We start from the raw sequence: 22,090 nt of genomic DNA on the forward strand, positions 1-22,090 counted from the left end.
AACTGCCGTGTGGGTGCTGGGAACTGCTTCCCAGGTCCTCTGCAGCAGCACATGTGGCTGTCACCACCGATCACTACCTCCAGCTCCCTTAGCTCCATTCCTAATCATTTTCTTTAAACTTTATTATTATTTTTTTAAATTTTTGATTCTTTTGAGGTAGGGTTTCTTTCTGTAGTTTTGGCTGACCTTGAACTCACAGAGATCCACCTGCCTCTGTCTCCTGAATGGTGGGATTAAAGGCACGTGACACCATTTCCCTGCCCAAACTTTCTTATTATTGAGTTGTTAAGTGTTCTTCTTATATTTTGGGATACTAGAGATTTGCTTGGTTTTCTATAGTTAGCCTCATTTTAAAAAAAATCACTAGCTATTATCAAAACAAATGGTAAAGATGTATTTACATTCATAGGAGTTACTTATCAGTGGCTGTGAAAAAAATACATGTCCAAAGGAAGCTTATGGGAGAAAGAGTTTACTTTGGCAACATGTGGTAGGCATGGTGGAAGGAAGTCACATCGTTGTCAAGGGCAAGCACAGCAAAGCTCTCAAGGGCAGAGAGCAAAGTGGAAGGTGGACGGTGAGGCTTAAGCCTGTAGCCTTCTCACAGTGGGGCACTCCCTCCGGCAACGCCTCAGCTCCTAAGCATCCCCAAACAGTGCCATCAACTGGGGACCAAGTGTGTACGAAACTTTAGAGAGGACATGTCCCATTTAAGATGCCGCAGCACTGTTCAAAAAAGTGGAATAAGCCAGGCGTGGTGACACAGGCCTTTAATCTTAACCACAGCACTCAGGAGGCAGAGGCAGGTGCAGCTCTGTGAGTTCCAGTCCAGCTTGGTCTACATAGTGAGCTCCAGGAGAGCCAGGGCTCTGTAGAGAGAGCCTGTCTCAAAATAACAACAAAAACAAAAATCGGAATAAATGCGAAGTTTACTTAGCACCCAAGTAGGCACATAGTGTTTGCTTTCTAATGTTACTTGCTTTTAAAGCCTTCGTATTGAACTGTGTATGTTAAGACTTCATCTAAGCCTATGCGGACATCTTTTGATAGCTATGTCCCCAGTTGTATGCTTTCCGTTCCCAGTATGAATGAGAAGGAAGGTTTACTGTGAACCCGGAGGAAGCATTGCTGGAAAGGTAACATGAAACTGATAAGTGGCCTTTGATTGTCACAGGAGAAGTTTGAGTTTTATCATGGTGCCGTTAGACTTAATCAAGATAGCTACACGGATGAGCTATGCTTCAGAAAGGAAGTTCTGTTACAGCATATGGAGGGAATAAAGGGCCAGAGCCACCCAGAGCAACAATTATGCCAAGGCTTTTGATTCTAAGACCTGATACCAAACACCCTCCTAATGAAGCACCTGGCGCCTGAGCCTTCTGCGGAGGTTACAGAGGGGTCAAGGGGAGTGAATCAGGGCTTAGCCTCGAGGCTCGCACAAGGAAATCTTCTTGACACTCCGCTGTGGCTGTGGCATAGAAACACACATGTGCCTCTAGGCCTCCTTTTGATTAGTTTATGTTTTTCCATCCTTTCACCTATAGTTGTCATTTTAAAAATGCCCCCACGTGTTCATTGCTAAGTGCCCAGGAGAAGGGAATGAGTGACCGACTACAAGGAGGGAACAGGCACCAGACCCAGCGTTTGGCAGTAGGCACAGAGAGAAGATGGAAGGCAGAGAGGGAAGGCAGGATCTTGAGTGTAGGAACTGAAATCTTAAAGGCAAAGAAAAAAAAAAGGTATTCTGTATGCTTTTTTTTTTTTTCCCTGAGAGTTTAAGCTCTATGAACAGGCAGAAGAATAGTTTGGGCAACGCATGATAAACTGAGAAAGTTTATCTAAGCTGCTAAGAGCAGCATCATGGCACAAACCTTAAGTTCAGCACTGGGAGGCTAAGGCACAATGATCACCAGGCCAACTTGGGCTGTGTAGCAAGACCCTATTACCAAAACACCACAAAAACAAAATACTGCCTCGCATTAAAGCAGAATTGTTGAAATAAGAATTAAAAATTCAGGGGCTGGTGATATGGCTCAGTGGTTAAGAGCACTGACTGCTCTTCCAGAGGTCCTGAGTTCAATTCCCAGCAACCACATGGTGGCTCACGACTTATCTGCAACAGGATCTGATGCCCTCTTCTGGTGTGTCTGAAGAAAGTGACAGTGTACTCATATAATAAATAATCGAGAGAGAGAGAGAGAGAGAGAGAGAGAGAGAGAGAGAGAGAGAGAGAGGAGAGAGAGAGAGAATCTAAGAATTCGAATTCAGATATAAATACTCAAAGTTCAGGACTTAGCATTCACTTCTGCGGGACAGAACAAGCTTACCAGGTACCAAGTGAAGGCTGAGGGCACTTTCACGGCAGTATGACAGTAAGAGGCAAGAAAGTGAGTTCTGATCCTCACACATGTGGGAGAGAAATCTGAGGAAGGCTAGGAAAGCCAAGGGGTCTTGGACTTGGTACTGAGGTAATTACCAGGTCATAAGCTGCTTTGAGGGAGTGGTGAGGGTGGATCTAATTGTCTTTCAAAAGGGTGGGAGAAACGGAACTAGATGAAGTCGTAAGGCCTTTACCCAAACAGGAGACAACAGAGAATGGACCTGTAACCACCAGGGAAATACAGAAACCCTCAAAGTACTCCGAGGTGATCGGATTTGTTGTGTAATTTCTGTAATTTTCGTTAGCTTTGTTGTTAATATGACCTGAAAGGCCCTCTGTGATCCAAGTTGAGCATATTTCTCTAGTAGATTTTTTATCTTTTTCTCCCCCGTACACAAGGTTACTATTTTTTCAAAAGCTTCCTGCTTTTTCTGTCCCAATTTGCTGTTACTTTGGTGAACCTATTACTCTACCTTTTACACTAGACTTTACATTCTCCGTAAACTACTTCCATGTACTCAAGGTTGACTTTAGCAGTTCCTCTCTCTGATCCCCATTTCACTTTATATCTTGTATTTCTATTATCTCGAGCCATGTTGAGTACATGCACTGTATTCTATAAACGCTAAAGACCAAGTAAATGACGTTTGTAAGGATTCATGTCACCCAGGTTTTCTTTAAAAAGTGTACAATGTAACATTCTCTTCTGTGATGCTTCGAAGACATGATGTGTGACCCCAGTTTTGTAACCCCAGTGCTCAGGAGGATAAGGCAGGGGATAAGAATTTGGGGTCTGATTGGGCTACAGAGGGAATTAAAAATATCTATCCAAACCAAACCAAGAAAACAAAACAACAAAAATCACCCCCCAACAAAAACCTTTCAAATAACAAAATTAAACTACATATAATCTTTAAAAAACGCTAATCTTCTAGGACCATCAGGACTTGGTGCTAGTGGTTGTAATCTTATTTATTGTAGTTCGTCATCTGACTCCTAAGTAGAGAGGGCTATTTTTGTTTCCTTCGGATTGTTTTCTAAGCAGTTACCTTTTCTGGCTAAAGCCTTGAGAAGCAAGGAAGGTCTTTTAAAAACCAAACGACTGACCTCGAACCAATTAAAGTTTCTCAGCAGTCAAGAATCAGAGTTTTAATCTATTTGCTTTTAGGACTGTTGGCTTCCAGAGGCAGAGCGGGCGAGAACCCTAACACCTGGTTCAGGCTGATTACAACTAACCCGGGACAAGTTTAGCATAAAAGGCTCATTTTGTATGAACATTTGTGGAAAGAAGGTAGTGGTGGTAGGATAAAAACCTTTCATCAAAATCCCGCCATTTTGTATTGTTCTTTAGGGAATAGGCTTTCAAAAGCTAAGGAACAAAAGAGGATTTGCTTTCCAATCCTCTGAAGCGGCTACAGGGAGAACCAAAGCGCTTTATAAATTGTGGGCGAGGAAGGGGGAGGGGCTGAAATCTAGCAGAGATGGAGCACAAGGGAAGGTTCCAAGGCCTTATTTGCCAATGAATCCGGTTCTGCAATATTTGTAATCAAAGACGCTCAGCTGTAACCAGAGGACCGACCTACATTCTTCCCACCCAAGCCGAAATACAAAAGAAATCGATGGGAGGAGGAGACGTTGTGCAGGCGGAGGGCGCTGAGAGTCTGCCACCTGTGCTGAAGCCCGGGCAGCCTCTCCCTTGGGTCCCTTGCCCTGGCTTCGGTCCTAGGAGGTTTCCCGAGCCCTGAGAGCCAGCTAGGAAGCCGATTTACAGAGCGGGAATGGTTGTCACCCTCTGTTAGCAGGGAAGGGTCCGAGGCTGGAAATTTGCACGTCAATCGGTTACGGTTGTTAGGAGACAAGGAGTAGGCAGAGAAAACAGGCGCTGGAGCGCGCACTGGGCAAAACCCGCACCCAACCATTCGTGCGGTCCGCGCACGCGCACCCCACCCCTGGCGCATGCGCACGCCTGGCGCGGGAGCGCGCACGCGATTTCGGGCCCGCCCTTCTAGCGCGAGCCCGCGTTCTCTGAGTACGCGGGTATCCTGGAGCTGGGGCTCGGGCGGCGGGCGGGAGGGGAAGCGGGACGCCGGGGACTGGAGGCGAGAGGCGGGTCTGTCGGGGCGGGGCCAGGGAGGCGGAGAAAGTCGCGGCGGACCAGAGTCCGGTCGCGTGTTCCCAGCCCCCGGAAGTGGCCGTTGTAAACTTCACCTTGTAGTCTTTCTCCATCCTGGCCCTAGAGTCCATCGGCTTTCCTCAGTTGTCACTCTTTCTCCCGAGGGTTGCCTGGCCTCCCACCCCGAGACCTGAAGCTGCGTGGGGGTCGTGGGGGTGCAGGCTGGACCACGCGAGTCCGAGGTAACCGCGGGCTGTGGGTGCCTGGAGACTAGCGCCCGGGACCGGGAGGTGCTGAGAGGAGACTGGGCTTGCAGTGAGGACCGACCGGGTTTAGGGCTGCTAACTGGTGCGGACCCGCCTCCAGCGCAGTCGCCTAGGCTCTCCGCCTACCTTGAGGAACACGAGCATCCTTGCTCTACTACCCTGAGGACCGGTGGGGACTAGAGTCCTCTGAGCTCTATGGGATCAGTACCCAAGGATCACGCCTTTTTTTCGTGTTTTACCTCCCTTTCATGAAAATGCTAGCCACGCATTAGGCACCCTACAAACGTTTGATAAGCAAAACAACTTCTGCCTACCCACCTTGACGCTTAGGAAAGTCAGCTGTGAGTTTTTAAAGCTGAAATTTGCGTACAAGTACCCTTTTCTTTTTGACTGTTTAATTTTTTTACGATATTCATCTTAGGCAAATACATAACTTACCAAAAGTCGATATCAAACAGCTTCTAAGACTTTATACGTTGATGTTTTATACTTCTCATGGTATTGGAGAAAAGAAACTACCGTTTTGTTATTTGTGTTTAACAGTGCTTAGTAACGACCAAACAGTGATAGAGCCAGAAATGAAATACTTTACAGTTAAAGGCAGGGGAATGAAGCCAATGCAACGGGATACTAGGAAAAGTGAAGGCAGTTGTCTTAGCCTGGAGCTTTCTGTGTAAATCCCGGCTCAGCCGTTTATTAGCTGTGACAGGCAAATCACCTAACTCCCGGACCTTTGTTTGCTTCTTTATATCGGATAAGCAGAATGGGTTTAGTCTTTCAGGTTCCTTTTACTTTTTGTTTGTTCGAGTTTCTTTGTCTTACTTAGTCTTGTTTTATGGAAAGAATCAGGTATCTCCTTCACCTCTCTCTCTTTTTTCAGAGATGGGATGAAGGGTGGTTGAAGTTGAACAAGAATGATAGACACAAAAATGTTGTGCTATTGAGCTGCGCTCAGCTCTTAAGTGCCCCCTTGCCAAGTGAAACGTGTAACCGCAGACACTCCCACACAGGTGTCACGACTAATGAACGCAAAACTGTGTAGAAAAAGAAAGGAGATGGATTTAGTATTAGGGATTCCAAGCCCTTTCCTCTCGGCTTGAGAGCAAGTAGATAGTTAAAGAAAACAATATTATTTGGTTAGACACCCAGACTAAGAAGGTAATGGAACAATGTCATGAACACAGGTTGTAAGTTCCTTTCATCAAGAGAGAAAAGGGTGGAGGGGCTGACTTAAATACTTGATAGAATGATGGAACCTGTTGCTTGTTGGTGAGTTGCTGTGTATCAGTCTAAAGGGGGAGGAAGGAGAGCTAGGCTGTGGGAGCCCAGGGAAGCATAGGCTTTTCCAGATGAACATAAGAAAGCTTGGAGGCTGCGGGCTGTTTTCTTGGTATAGAATCATTAGAAGTCATCAAGATATGAGTATGACTTTTAATTCTTCCAGTGACTATTTTGGTACAAATCATTCAACCTCTGGGAAACTCAGTTTTCTCCTTTGTGAAACGGGCAAACGGTCTGTGGAGATTAAGGGGAGGATGAGAGCGAGCATGGTCAGCTGCGTGTATGGCTCACAGTAAGTGCTCCATCTGGGGCTCTGGGCTCTGACGCTCACCCACCCCCTTTCCCTCTGAGCCTGACTGAGGTGAGCATGCAGCAGAGGACAAGAGGGGGTCTTGAACAGGACGTAGGAAACCCTGTGCCAAGATGATTAACGAGTCGGGAAAGGCTGTGTTGATGTTCTTAGGCACCCGCTTTGCTCTTGCAAAATGTGGGGTAATTTTTTTTCTTCTTTAAGGACAATTTTCTTGAAGTGCGGTTTAATTGTTTTGTTACCTTGCTTGAGTTGTCTTTTTTTTTTTTTTTTTTTTTTTTTGTGGTGCTGAGAAAAGAACTTAGATTTCCCTATTCGAGGACTTGTATTATCCCTAACTGATCTATTTTTCATTCCTTTTCTTGTTTCTTTCACTTTATCCTTAATTGATTATTCTTTTCTTTCAGATTTACTTTTATTCTGTGTACATGAATGTTTTGCCTACCTATATGTCTGTACACCAGGTGTATCCCCACAGGCCAGAAGAGGGCTTTGGATCTCCGGAACTGATTTACAGATGATTGTAAGCTGCCATGTGGATGCTGGGAACTGAACAGGGTGCTCCTTAATGGCTGAACCATCTCTCCAGCCTCCTCTTTAAAAAAAAATTATATATATATATATATATATATATATATATATATAATTTTACGTTTTATCAGGTATGAGTGTATGCACATATACAGTGGGAGGAATGCTTCTGCTACTGAGTGCATGTGTAGATCAGAGGTCAGCTTTGTGGAGGTGGGGTCCTCTTCCTTCATGTGGGTTCCAGGGCTAGAACTCATATCAGTAGGCTTGTGTAGCAATCACCTTTATCTGATGAGCCGTCCTGTAAGCCCTCTACTTGGTTATTCTTAAAAAGAAAACCTGTTTCATTGTCATTATTAATAATTCATTATTATTAAAATTATGTGTATATTTGTGTTTATTGTATATATATCCGTGCATATGAGTGCAGTCAGAAGAGAGTGTGGGGCCCTCTAGAGCTGAAGTTACAGGCAGTTGTGAACTGCGGTGGGTGCTGGAAATCAAACTTGCATCCTAGATGAGAACTTCACGCTCTTTACTGAGCTATCTCTCTCTCCAGCCCTTGGTTAGCCTTTGCTTGTATTCGTTACATCCTTTTGAATCCTTTTGCTTACTTCCTTCACCTTGAAGTTTAATGCTTTTTCACATGGTTTATTTTTTTAATTTTAATAGTGTTTGCATGTATATTTGTGCGGGAGTATGTGCACGTGCTTGCATGTTCCCTCAGTGGTACCTCAGTGGAATGGCAGGTGGTTGTGAGCTGTGAGCTGCCTGATATGGTGTGGTTGCTGGAACCTGACCCAGTCTTTTGTAAGAACAGTGTGTACTCTTAACCACTGAACAATCCTTCCAGAACTCATTTCCTCTGTTTTTTATTTCTCTTTTGGGGCATTTTTTCCCTATTAGCTTTTATGTTCCCCTCAATTTAATTTTCATGACTTAAGTGATGTTTTCTTTTATTCCTAGTTCTTTCTGATTCTTGTCACTGTACCATTTAAAATATTTTTTCTTTGTCCTCAGAGATAGTGTGTCGCTATATAGCTCTGGGTGGCCTGGAACTTGCTGTGTAGACCAGGTTGGCTTAAAATTTATAGAGATCCACTTGTCTTTTCCTTTCAGGTACTGGGATTAAAGCCTGTGCCATGTCTGTCCGTCCTTCCTTCCTTCCTTCCTTCCTTCCTTCCTTCCTCCCTCCCTCCCTCCCTCCTTCCCTCCCTCCCTTCCTTCCTTCCCTCACTCTCTTCCTCCCTTCTTTCCTTCTTTCCTCCCTTTTGTTTTCTGACAGGTTCTCACTGTGTATTTCTGGCTGCCTGGAACTTGCTGGGTAGACCAGGATGGTCTAGAACTCACAGAGATCCCTATACATCCACCTGTCTCTGCCTCCAGATTCTGGAACTAAAGGTATGTGCCACGTTTTCTGGTACTTTTGTCAGTTTCTTTCCTCCTCTCCCTCCCTTTTTCCCCAAGGCAAGGTCCCCCTGTGTAGCCCTGGCTGTCTGGAACTCTGTAGACCTTGCTGGACTTGAACTTGGAGATCTGCTTGCTTCTGCCTGCTGTCTCCTCAGAGCTAGGACTAAAGGTATGCACCACCATAACCCTTGCCTCTTTTTTGTCTTTGCCTTTCCCTGATTTTTTTAAAAGTTATTTCGAAGTAGTTATACTTTCATCAGTCTTGTGGATATATCTTTCATACATACATAGGGTATAGTTTTGTTTTTTTAACTCTGTGACCATACTCTATTTATTTTCGTTTTTTAAAGATAAGTTTCTCCCTGTAGCTATTCTGTAACTCATTCTGTAGACAAGGCTGGCCTCGAACTCAGAGATCTGCCTGCCTCCGCCTCCCAAGTGCTAGAATGAAAGGCTATACCACCACTGCCTGGCTCTTTTGCTTGTTTTTATGGGAGATAGGTGGGCCTACAGCTTGAGAGTGAGGCAGTGCTCAGGTAAACTTCTCTAAGTTGATAGAACAATTCCACACAGCCGCTTCTCTCTGTATAGTAATGCTACGGGGGCTTACCTTTGAGATTTTTCCTACTGTTTCCTCCTCAGTTTGGTTGGAAGATTCCCCTTCCCTCCCTCCCTCACCTCCCTCCCTCCCTCCCTCCTTCTCTCCCTCCCTCCTCTGCTTAGATTCCAGACACAGAAGTTTCTCTTCAGTGCAGGAAGGACCTTACTTAGGAGGCCACTCTGAGAGTTCACCAGGCTGAGCCAGCTCTTTCATGGCTGTTTTACGATGTGCATTTCGAGGGCCCACTGTTAGAATGGGCACAGCTCTCCCACTTTGATCTACTGTTCTCAGATAGTCTGCAATAAATATTGGTTTCCTCCCCAGGGTTCTGTCAGATGCAACCTTGTCCCTTTGTTCTCTAAGGATTCCCACTGCTTCTCTGTGACTTTCTTGGCTGATGGTGTCTTGCTTAGTGTTATTCAAGGTTGATTGCATTCTCTAACTGGTTACCTTCATTTTTCAGACTCCCTTCTTTACATTAATAAGGAAATTATGCTATAGAAAAAGAAGCCAAGCATGGGACTCACACCTGCAAACCAGCCCTCGGGAGATGGGGTAGGAAGATAGGAGTTGAAGACCAGTCTTGATTACAGAACAGGTTTGAGGGCAGTGAGCTTCATGAGGCTTTGTCTCAAACAAACAAACAAACAAACACCGAGGAGGGGTGGCTTATCCTTTTAATCCTAGTGCACAGAGGCAGACAGATCTCAGAGTTCAAGGCCAGCATGGCCTACATATTGAGACTCGCTAGGGCTACACAGTAAGGACCTGTCTCAAACAAAACAAAACAAAACAAGCAAAGCAAAATCAACCAACCAACCAAATCTCCCCAAACTGAAAACAAAACCAAAAACAAAAACCAATGAAAAATAAACCAAGAGCCTTAAATCAAGATACATAGGTGGTTTGAGAACACATTCTTCTACTGTTCTCTTGTCTTAATGCTGTTCACCTTGAAAAACTTCTACCCTTGTCTGAATATTTTCAGACTGTCAATGTTAGCTTTATACTGTTGTATAACAAGTTTCCACAAAGTCAGTGTTTTAAAACCATGCACACTTTGAGCATTGCTTTATTAGGTAATATTCATGGGGGTGGGTGAAGATGTGCTGGCTTTCTGCTTACCACACTATCTGTGTGAATGATCTGATCTGGATACTGGGGGGACTCTCTGTGGGGCTCTGTAGAAGCCTATGTCTAGAAGACTTTAGACTGGAAGATGTTTGGTGACTAAATACACAGAAAAAATGAGTTCTTTCAATTATCTTTTATTGAAACAAACTCAATAAATTTCATAAATTGTTTCTTTCCCCACTTTTCTTCCCAAGACAAAGAAGAATAAAAAAATATTTTTAAGGTTGTTAGTTTCTAGTGTCTGGATAAATGGCTCAGGGGATAAGAGCATTGAATGGTCTTCCAAAGGACCTGAGTTCAATTCCCAGCCCCCAAATGATGGTTCACAACTCAGGTTCCAGGGGATTTGACTTCCTCTACTGACCTTGGAGGAAACAGGCACACATGTGGTATACAGACATATATGCAAGCAAACACTTATAAAAATAAAAATTTTAAAAATTAAAGTTATTTTTGTTATTTGTGTGTGTGTGTGTGTGTGTGTTTATGAAGAAATTTAGGCCCCTGTAATTGTTAAGCAGGTGCCCTACCCTTGTCTCGAATCCCTTGTTCCTCTCAAATTCCTTTCCCATAGGGTAAAACAGAGGTCTTTTTATGCTGTTAGACTACATAAGTACACCTGCACGTGTGGAGATTGTGTGTGTATGTATTGTGTTTTTTTTTTCCCCACTCAAAAAAATGAAAACCCATGCTGGATTGGAGAGATGGCTTAGAGCACTTGTTGCTCTTGGAGAGAACCTAGCTTAGAGTCCCAGTGTCTGCTTGATGACCACAACTGTAACTCCAGTCCTAAGAAATCTCACAGCTTCTTTTAATATCCACAGGATGTACATGGTGCACACACATAACTCTCAGACAAGACATTCATACACATAAAGTAAGATTACTTTTAAATAGTCCTTTGCTGTGTGTGCCAGTGATCCCTGGATGTTACTGAGTACAGAAGAGTCTGTTTACTAGATTCCAACTCCTCTCCTAAATGTTCTGAAGATGGCTTGTTTGGGAGTCTAATCGTTGGGAATATCCTGGTAGTGTGAAAAGATTTTGGGGGGCTGGAGAGATAGCTTAGCAGTTGAGAGCACTGGTGGTTGTTCTGGAGGACCAAGGTTCAATTCCCAGCATCTACATGGCAACTCACAACTGTCTATGACTCCTGTCCCAGGGATCCAACATCCCTCACACAGATATACATGCTGTCAAATCACCAATGTACAGAAAATAATAAATTATTAACAAATTTTTGGACTTTTGGATCTGGGGTAGGGAGATACAAAAACAAAACAGAGCAAAAAGCCAGAATGAACAAAACAAACCAAAGCCCTAAAATGTGGCTAACTGCTGGTGTCTTTTTCCTACATTCCCTTATTGGGTGACTGGTCTTGGGCAAGCCATTTAGTTTTTCTGCCCCAACTTAGGTTCTTTAATGGAAGCAAGGGATACAAAGGCAGGGTAAGGTCATGCGGTATGTCACTTTCTGAACCATCTGAACCTTGCAGGAAGTGCTGGGGCTTTGGAATCTGAGTTATGATTGGGGGTTTGTTCCTTTATCTCTGTTCCTTTCTTCAGGCTATTTCTATTCAACCGTGTGTCTTCATTTTGTCCTTGCAGTGCTGTAGGGAGCAGAGCTCTAGGTGCAGTTGTGGATGTTTGAAGTGCAGTCCTGGATGCTGCCATGGGTGCTTGGTAGATGAATGACAACAACCCTTGTCACAGCTCTTCTCAAACTCACTTATTCCACATACTGGAGAGATTAGATTTGTCTTTTCTGAACTTGGCTAAAATTCCATCCTGTTTTCCCAGAACCAAAGTATTCCTTCAGCCACATAAGTCACTGTTTGCTGGGTCAGTATCTCTCAGCACTAGGGCTTTGCTTTGGTCTTCATCTACTTGAATAGCTTTCTTTCATGGTTTCTTCCGGGCCTTGGTTAGTGGGGGGAGAGGCAGAATATGTTGACACCTTTCTTGTCTTGTTTTTCTCTCTTGGGTTCCTTTCTATACTCACATATCACTAAATGCTTATTTTATTATATCCTTTCCCAAACCAAATGACTCAGCCATTCCCCTTTATTGGGGATCATTAAGCTTTTCAGAGTTCCATGACAGTAATAAAAAGGAGTAGTGGCTGAGCCTTGGATTTGTTGTTTTTCAGAAGGCAGAGCTTGCTGTAAACTTTTGGGCAGAGGAAGGATGTTCAAAGATTCATGTGTTGCCTGAGGCCATATACTTGAGAGGTGCTGGTTGGATCTTGCTTCAGGCCTCCCAGTTTAAAGTTCAGTCTTTCTTAGTTAGGACACTGGGTTTTAGGTACTGTAAGGAGGTATTTGTGGGACATTGATAGTTGCCTAAAATATTCAAAACATCAAGTATTCAGAGGGAATTAAGGGAACGCAGGGAAAGTGGCACCAATACTCGGCTGTGTTTACCCCCACCCCAATTTTTAAAAAATAATTTCTTGTACATTGTTGATTTGACTGTCTATCTGTGTGACACAGATATAAACAGTTATAACAGTCTATAACCGAAAAGTAACATGACTTACATGCTTGGAGCCGTATAATGTGGAATATCTCCTATAAGAGGTTTCAGAAATTTGCCCTGAGTTAAGTGATTCTTGCTCCCTCTTTGGAGGAAATGGGTTAAATTATTACATTAATTTATGAATGAAGTCCTTTTGTACAGATGTGTAAGAAATGTTTTCATAGTGATGTTGATGTGGTTTGATCTCTGGGTTAGTTTTTGTTCTGCTTATAGCACCACAGATTTGCTAGTGGTAACTTACTGCTCTGGTTGAAGAAAACGGTGTAGTTTTTCTTTCCTAGGATTTAATCAAACACCAAAGCCATTTCTAAATCGTATGTTTGATTGGGTTATTACCTATTCTGTTTTATGTATTTTGAGTCTTTGAATAAAAATGTCTGGAATTAAGAAACAAATGATTACGGCAGCTTTTGTTGGGGGTATGTTGGCATCTTCAGTGGCAACACTGCACTACAGTGAATATCCTCTTTATTTTACCTGAACTGTGTCCCAAGCATTGGTACTATATCTTCCTTTCTAAGTGCAAGAATATAATTTGTCAAAGGTTGCTGCTGTGACGCATGCCGTTAATCCCAACAGGGAGGCAGAGGCAGGTAGATTCATGAGGTCTACAAGCAAGTTACAGGACAGCCAGGGCTACACCGAGAAATTCTGTCTTGAAAAAACAAAACACAAGCAAACAAAGGATAAAAAGCCCTATAGTTTTATTATCATTGCTAGTGTTTGAGACTGAGTGCCTTGTGTCCCAGGCTGGCCTCCACCTTACTAGTAGCTAGTAGAGAGTGACCTTGGGCTGGATCCCACCTCCCTCAGGAGCTGGGTTTATAGCTGTGTGAACCACACCCAGATGTATACTATAGATTTTTGGAATTATCTGTGTTCTAGTCTATATAATAATTACAAAATTAGCAAGCAGGTTTATAGATCAAAATAAAGCTCATCTCCAGATTCAAATATAAAACTGCTGTTGTATTGTTTATTATTATGTTCACAGACTTTAGCCCATCTAACCCGGAAGCCACAGACATCACCATAAGGAAGTATATTTTTAAGAAGCAGTGAGGTGTTTTGAAAAGGGTTGAAGACTTACCATGAGTTTAAGCACGTCAAGTAATGCCACTGCTGGGGACACCCAAAGGTAAGCTCCAGTATCTTCCTTTGCTTGGGCAATGTTCTGGATTGCAAGAACCAGGGAAAATTAAGTGGGTGATGAAGCTAATTGCAAGGATTCTCGATGGGATGGTTAGGGAAGTAGGTTTCTTGGACTGCAAGAGCAGTGGCACCTTCTAAGTATAGAATTGGCTCTCAGTACCCCTGTGTTCCTTTGTTAACTTGGATCATAAAGATCTGTATGTCCAAACTTTTCCTCTCGCCAGAGACTTGCTTAGTCTGCATAATTCCCATTTCTGCCCCCATGTTTCCATGTTTCTATTTGTGCTGGCCATTACTCTCCTTGCATAGCCTCTGTGCTCTGCCTCAGTGCAGCAGCTCTGACTTGACCGCCTGCACGCTCCATTAGTGCCGACTGCTGCTCTCCAGAAGGCACCTCACTGGCACTGTTCCGCTTTTGTGTGCGTGCCGTGATACCCGTCCATCCTCGGGAAGATGCTTTAGTACACTTACCTCTGATGCCGGAGCCCATAATACAAAACAGACCGTTCTGAAGGGTGCGATTTTTTTTCCTAAGTGTGTCTTTCAGGTAAATAAGTCCAGTAATTGAAAGTAGGCTGGCCTGGTGTCTGGTATGTGTGGTCTTAGCACTTGGGAAGCAGAGGTGAGTAGAGTTGATGATTTCAGGCGGTCTACTATATAGAGCAAACTTCAGATTAGCCAAGACTGCATGGTGGGACCCTGTCTCAAATAACTAAAGAACAAAATGGGAAACTAAATGTTTAGAACTTTTGTAGTCACAGAACAGAGAACGGCTACAGAATGTAAAAATTGAACATTTGGCATTGTCTGTCAGTTGCCTCAAGTAAACAATTTAAAATATATTCTGCAACAGACTCACACAGGTTTGCTATGGATAATTCTTTTCTTTTTTTCGGAGCTGGGGACCGAACCCAGGGCCTTGCGGTTGCTAGGCAAGCACTCTACCACTGAGCTAAATCCCCAACGCCTGGATAATTCTTATCTAATTTGTTATTTTTGTTTTTTGAGACAGGGTTTCTCTGTGTAACCCTGGCTGTCTTAGAACTAGGTCTATAGTAGATCAGGCTGGCCTCAGATTCAGAGATCTCCCTGTCTCTGCATCCTTAGTTCTAAGATTACAGGTGTGCACCGCCTCCCACCCAGCCGAAGCTATGGATAACTTCACAATCTGAGCAGGATTGGTAGAGACTATGTATGCATGTATATGTAATCTTACCTCTTAGAGTTAACTATGGATAATTTTGTCCAGATGAAGTTGCAATATATTATATAAATATATACTTCAGAATTATAATAATACCCCACATTATTTATTATGCCTTTTCAACTTATGGAGGAAACATCAGTAGTCATTAGACATCCATTATACATGTGTGTGTGTGTGTGTGTGTGTGTGTGTGTGTGTGTGAGAGAGAGAGAGAGAGAGAGAGAGAGAGAGACAGAGAGAGACAGAGAGAGAGAGAAGAGAAGAGAGGAGAAGAGAGGAGAAGAGAAGAGAGAATGTGTGTGTGAGGGTAACCAGGGAAGCCAGAAGAGGTTGTCACGCCATTGAACTGACATAGGCATTGAGTGCTACACAGTGTCAGTGCTGGGATTCAGACTCAGGTCTTCCAGAAGAGCAGCTTGTTCTCCCAACTGCTGAGCAGTCTCTTTGGGCTCCCTATATTTTTATTGGAGAAATCTTTACTCAGAGTTCTAGAATCTGAAGGAAGTTATTTACCTAATGTGCTCCCCATGTGTGTAGCTTTGTCCTTCTGGATTATTCGTGTCAGTGGACTCATGCATCTTTTGTGTCTGGCTTCTTTGAGTTTATTCTTGAGATTTATCACATTGTAGCACATATGGCCTTTGCTTCTTTACAGATGACTAACATTCTATTCCTTTGGAAGGATTTACTATGTTTACTTGCCCATCCACCCGTCAGTGGGAATTTGTGTTGGTTCTCTTCTTGGCTGTTATGAGGAATCCTGCTGTATGGAAGCATTACATTGTCATTGTTTCTGTTTCTCTTTGCTCAGGTTCACAGGAGCAGCACTGTCTGATCATATAGCAAATTTATGCTAAAGTTTTTAAGAACTCTAAAGACTTGGTTTGTTGGTTTCTTTTGTGGGGTGAGGGTGCTGGGAATGCAGTCCTGGGCCTTGCCTGTGAGGGGAGGTGCACTGCTCCTGGGGCGTGTGCCCCCCCTCATTCTCCTCAAGTGTGCTGGGAAGTTAAGAGCATTTGCACTTTATGAGGGTGGGACTGGAAAGAGAGGAGGGTTGTGATGGGGGTGTAAAGTGAATTAAAATAAAAACCAGACTTCCAGGGCTGGAGAGATGGCTCAGCGGTTAAGAGCACTGGCTGCTCTTCCAGAGATCCTGAGTTCAATTCCCAGCAACCACATGGTGGCTCACAACCATCTGTAATGGGGTTTGATGCCCTCTTCTGGTGTATCTGAAGACAGCAACATTGTATGCATATACATAAAATAAATAAATCTTTAAAAAAAAAACCAGACTTTCAGTCCAATATGCGTTTTTTCCCCTCTCTTCCGTTCTTCCTCTTTTTACCATTTAAGACTTCCAAATAAGAGTTCTCATAGAGACAGACAGTGGTGGTACTTGTAGTCTTAGGGCCTCACACAGGCAAGGCAAGTACTCTACCACTAAGTACCACTAAGCTATAGCCAAAACTTCGTTTAACTTTTTGAGACCAGCCTCACCCTTACAAATCCCTCCACCCACTGCTCCCTTCCCTTCTCCTAAGAGAAAAGGACCTCCGCTTGGGCACACCCCACTCTTGAGGCATCTAGTCCCAGCAGGTCTAGGCACCTCCTCTCATACTGACGCCTAACCAGGCAGTCCAGGTAGGGGAAGGGGATCCATTGGTAGGGAACAGAGATGGAGATGTCACGTCAGAGCAGCTCTGGGGAGGCTGAGGCAAGTGGATCTCTGCGTTTGAGGCCAGCCTGGTCTACAGAGCAAGTTCCAGGACAGCGAGGGCTACACAGAGAAACCCTGACTTAAACCCACCCCCACAAAAAAATCTTGAATAACATTGTGTTAATAGCTGTCATCTTTGCTCCATTCTCTCTGTTAGAGGAACCTTTCAGTCTTTGACCATTATATATGCTAGGGGTATAGGCTGTCTGTAGATGTTCTTTATGAAGTGGATGCTTTGCTTGGTCTGGTGGTACAGGACTATAATCTTAGCTGATGAGGAAGCTAAGGCAGGATGATCACACGATCAAGGCTTGCCTGGTCTACAGGGTGAGGTTAAGACTAGCCCGGGCAGCTTGGCGAGGCTTTTCTCAAAAAGTTAAAAGAAGGCTTGGCTCTAGCTTAATGGTAGAGTGCTTGCCTGGCCTGTGTGAGGCCCTGAGGTCAGTCCCTAATACTGCCGAGTTTCTTCTTCATTCTTCTTTGTTAATCTAGGAAAGGTTTATCAACCTCATCTTTTCAGAGACCTAGCTATTGATTTCATTGGTTTCTATTTATTCTGTTTTAGTGATATTGAAAGAAATTAAAATTGTATATACATATTATTGAATCCACATCCCCCCCCCTCAGGTCTTATTGCTGTTGGAGAAACACTTAATTTCTTGGCGACCAGTCTCTCTCTTAATTCCTGGAAACCATCACGTTTAGCTCTCGGAGATGGTTTTCTTCTTTATTGGAGTGATTGGACATCTTTACAGTGTTACTGTTTGGTTTCTCAGCTCCACCTCACATAGTCATAATGGAGTTTCCAGTCTGCTTCCTTCCTCTTTCCACCTGTGAAGACAGTCTTGCTTAAGTCTGTTACTCCACATCATATTGTTATAGTGAGGTCAAGCTTCAGCCGGGTCAGCAGCCGCAGGTGTAACAGGTCACCGTGCGGAGCAGCAGTGACCTGCAGTTCAGATCTCAAGTCCTACTCCATCACTGAGGGAAGTGAGGGTAGGAACTGAAGGCAGGAACTAAAGCAGTGTCCCTCTCCCCATAAATCATTAAGAAGTCATTTTCTCATAGACTTGCCTACAGGCAAATGTGACGGAGGGAGTTTCTTAATTGAGGTTCCTTTTCCAAGAGAACTCATACATGTGTGAAGCTGACACACATTCAGCAGGGCAAAGGTAAACAACCGATACCTCAGTGTTCTGTGCTTTAAACCTTCCCCACCGCCTGCTTTGAACTCTTAATCAGTTATCGGCCGCTTGCCACCTTCTGCTGTTCTAGCTGTGACTTCACCTTCACATCCCCTGGTGCTCTACCAGGGAACATGTTCAGCAGGAAGTCTCGCTCTTCCAAAGCACCCAGCTATTGATATGACTGACTGGTTTAAATACAAATCTTGAGCAATGTGATGTATTTTCAGTGGACAGTATTTTGTTTCTAGTAAAATATGATGGCGTTTCCCCCAAGTCTGGTGGTGGACACGTTTCTCTGGATTGTGAATTTGTTATCCTAGGATCTTATATTCTGTTTTAACAATAAGCTATAAGAAGTATCAGAATTTTTTATTGCATTGAGAATTACATTTTACTATGAACTTACTTTGTAGGGTGAAAAGTGCCTCATTGGATGTAAAACAAATGCTTAAAAATGAAACAGAGTCAGATATCACTGCTGATCTCAGAAAGAAGCTCCACCGGGCTAAGAAGGAGAAGTTAGAGATGACAACAAAGCACAACGCAGAGGTAGAATTTATTTTCCTCCCACAGAATATGAAAAGTTGAGTTTTCAGCTGTGTGTGTTGGCATGCATTCCGTTCCAGCTCTTGGGAGGCAGAGGCAGGGAATTTGTGAGTTCAAGGCTATCTTGATCTACAGAGCGAGTTTGAGGACAGCCAGGGATACATAGGGAAACTCTGTCTTGAACCCTTCCCCTCCAAAAAAGTTGAATTTCAATTTTTTTTTATATTAAAAACCACATTTAATCTTGGTCACTATGTCGTTCTTGTGCTTCAAAGAAAATTGCAATAAAGAAAACACTTTTATACAGCAGAATTATATAGGGATATTAAAGTTGAACTTTAGCTAATTATGTTTATTTATATGTTGTCTTAAATGTATTTTAATTAGTTAATTCAAACATTTTATTCTTTTTTTTGTATGTGGGAGTACATATGTCATAGCACTCATGCAGAGGTTAGAGGATAATTTGTGTGGTACCTTGTTTTGCCGAATAGTTTTATGTCAACTTGATACAAGCTAGAGTTATTTGACAGTTAGAAAATGCTTCCATAAGATCTGGCTGTAGAGCATTTTCTTAATTAGTTATTGACGGGAGGGGAGGGCCCAGCCCATTGTGGGTGGGATTACCTCTGGGCTGGTGGTCCTGGGTTTCATAAGAAAGCAGGCTGAGCAAGCCATGGGGAACAAGCCAGTAAGCAGCACCCCTCCATGGCCTCTGCATCAGCTCCTGCCTCTAGGTTCTTGCCCTGTGTGAGTTCCTGTCCTGACTTCCTTCGATGATAAAGAGTGGTGTGGAAGTGTAAGGCAAACGAACCTTTCCTTCCCAACTTGCTTTTTGGGTATGGTGTTTCACTGCAGCAATAGAAACCCTGAGTAAGACACTTGTGGTACCAGGGGCTGAAACAGAGATTGTCAGATGTGGCAGCAGGCACTTTTACCAGTTGGAGCATCCTGACAGCGAGATGCATTTTATTTAACAAGTTCGACACAACCAGACACCTTATTTGATGGAAGTGTTCAATGACAGAAGAATTTATACGTTAGAAAAGTGTTTGTTAAGTAACCCAGACCTTCTTCAAACTCAATCCTGCCTCAGCTTCCCAAGTGCTGTGGTCTTATGTGTTATTATTGTACATGGCTTGAACCAGTCACACTTTTTGAATTATAATGTAGATTCTTTTAGGATGTGAGTTGTGGAGCAGTCTTTTTCTTAAGTACGTTTGTATATAAAGTTTTATTTAGTTTAATTCAGAAGTTATCTTCGTTTTTGTTCTATTATAGCATATTAGTGTGTATGTATTTCATAGTGTGTATATTTCATGTACAGTATGTTTATTCCCATTTTAAGAGAAGTCATAAATTATATGTGTATATCTCTGCCTTTTGTATTCTTACTCTTCATTTCTATATTTAAATCTTAATATCCTTTTGTGTTTATATGCTAGTGAGCTACATTCTCAGGTTTTTAAAAAAAATTTTTTTAAAGTACAAGGTTTTTTGGTTTAAATATTTAGCATTTTATTTTTTTAAAGATTTATTTATTATATATAAGTACACTGTGACTGTCTTCAGACACACCAGAAGAGGGCATCAGATCGCATTACAGATGGCTGTGAGCCACCATGTGGTTGCTGGGATTTGAACTCAGGTCCTCTGGAAGAGCAGTCAGTGCTCTTAACCACTGAGCCATCTCTCCAGCTCAGCATTTTATTTTTTAATTGAAAAAAAATTCTACAGTATATTTTGATCACTTTCTCCCCTCCCCAGCTTCTCCCAGCTCTTCCTGACCTTCCTTCCCACCCAGCTCCGCTCCCTTTAAAAAAAAAAACCACTTTAAAAACAAAACCAAATTCATAGTATTTCTACTCTTCTTCAAACTATCAGAAAATTTTATTTTTATTCCTTTTACAAAATTTGGTTCATATACTTTTCTGTAGCATGTAGGCCCTTGACCCAAGAGCTCTATAACATTTATTTTCCTTATTCTACTTGCCACATCACAAATATTAGTTATTATTTAGTATACAAGTTATTTATAAATGATAAATTATATATTCATTGACAATATAATTTTTGAGTGAGAACATTATAGATCATTACATTCTAATTTCTTTTTAAAATATTTATTATGTATACATCATACAGCTTTCTGCCTGCATGTATGTATGCCAGAAGAGGGCATTGGATCTCAATACAGATGGTTGTCAGCCACCATATGGTGGCTGGGAATTGAACCCAGGACCTCTGGAAGAGCAGTCTGGAAGAACTCTTAACAGCTGAGCCATCTCTCCAGCCCCTGTCATTGATATTTTAACTAAGAAAAATACCACATTATTCACTAACTTGTACTTTGTTGCCATTTGCTTCTTTTAAACATTTTTTATTTAAATATATGTGTTCATATGTGACATGTGTGTGTGGGTTACCCTGGGAAGCCGGAAGAGAGTGTTGGATCCCCTGTAATTGGAGTCCCAGGTGGTTGTGAACTGCCCCTCATGATGCTTCGAACTGAGCTGGGGTCCCCTGGAAAGGCAGCCAGCACTCTACACTGATGGGCACCCTCCTCAGGCCTACTTGCTTCTTTTTTTTCTTTTTTTTCCGGAGCTGGGGACCGAACCCAGGGCCTTGCGCTCGCTAGGCAAGCGCTCTACCGCTGAGCTAAATCCCCAACCCCAGGCCTACTTGCTTCTTGAGTACCTTTAGGAGAGGACTACATGAAATTTTAAGTGTTTGTCATGTGTCATGCCTTTTTGTTTTCTAGGCATGATTTTGTGATTCACATGCACAATTTCTCCTTTGTTTATTTAAAAAGGCTTTTCTTCTAGTGGAGTCTCTGTAAGGCGCTTATGATTGTCACCTGGTAAAGCAGTGTTTCTTTCCTAGTGTTTCAGAAAATGTCAGACTATGAATTCTGGTAAACACAGAGCGAGGTTTCCCTAAGAAATGTAAATGCGAGCGTTATGCAGTCTCATCAACTTATAGACGTGTTGAGTGCCAGTTCATGAGCTCAGGAATCTGCTGTTTTTAGCTGTCCAGCCATGAGAGCCAGATTGCCAGGCTGCGGTCTGAGGTGGAAAAAGGAGAAGCGCTGCGGCAGCGTCTAGAATACGACCTGGCTGTCGTTAGGAAGGAGGCTGGTCTGGGAAGACGGGCGGCGGAGGAGAGACTGGCGGAGGCTCAGCGGATTCAAGAAAAGCTCTGCGGTAAGGCAGCTTCTCCTCCTCCAGTTCAGGGCAGAGCTTTGTCCCCTGTCCGTGCTTGCTGGTGTTCATCCATGCTGGATCTTGTGTGGAGTTTTTCACCCATGGGGCTAAATGTGTGTTTGTAAGATGTTTACATTCTTCTGTTTCCGTGTTGGGGGTTTAACCCAATGATTCCTGGGGAGCAGGCAAGCACTCTGTCACTGAGTTGGGCTTTTATTTCTATATTAATTTATTTTGATGTGTGTGTGTGTGTGTGTGTGTGTGTGTGTGTGTGTGTGTGTGTGTGTGTGAGTGTGATATGTCCCAGGATGGCTCACACTTCTGTGTAGCTGAAGATGACCTTGAACTTGTGCTCTTCTTGCATTCAGATATTTTCCACTGTTCCTGACTGATGTAGTGCTAGGGTTGACTAAACACAGTGCTTTGTGAATTACTAGTCTAGTAATCTACCAGCTGAACTATATCCTCAGCCCAGTTAATATTCCGTATTCTTTCATGTATAGAAAAAGAATAC

At 43.1% G+C, this 22,090-nt stretch overlaps 1 protein-coding gene across 19 annotated transcripts in view; it reads left to right on the forward strand.

The window, feature by feature from the left end:
- The first annotated feature begins 4,365 nt into the window (after positions 1-4,365).
- Ccdc171 (coiled-coil domain containing 171) overlaps positions 4,366-22,090 on the forward strand; it is a 483,978-nt gene continuing 466,253 nt past the window's right edge. For 14 of the 19 annotated variants that reach the window (XR_010066462.1, XR_010066463.1, XR_005504531.2 and 11 more), the window contains exons 1-4: positions 4,406-4,735; positions 13,559-13,702; positions 18,241-18,376; positions 21,402-21,576. Coding sequence is in view for 15 of the 19 variants with exons in the window: in XM_039110659.2 (XP_038966587.1) it covers positions 13,656-13,702; positions 18,241-18,376; positions 21,402-21,576 (358 nt within the window). In the remaining 4 variants the exon portion in view is untranslated. Of the gene's footprint in view, positions 4,736-7,123; positions 8,283-13,558; positions 13,703-18,240; positions 18,411-21,401; positions 21,577-22,090 lie in introns of those variants that run through there. The other 5 variants (XM_039110657.2, XM_039110667.2, NM_001134641.2 and 2 more) reach the window with 5 other exon arrangements.

This window comes from Rattus norvegicus, chromosome 5 (genome assembly GCF_036323735.1).
Source record: "Rattus norvegicus strain BN/NHsdMcwi chromosome 5, GRCr8, whole genome shotgun sequence".
Taxonomy (NCBI): Eukaryota; Metazoa; Chordata; class Mammalia; order Rodentia; family Muridae; genus Rattus; species Rattus norvegicus.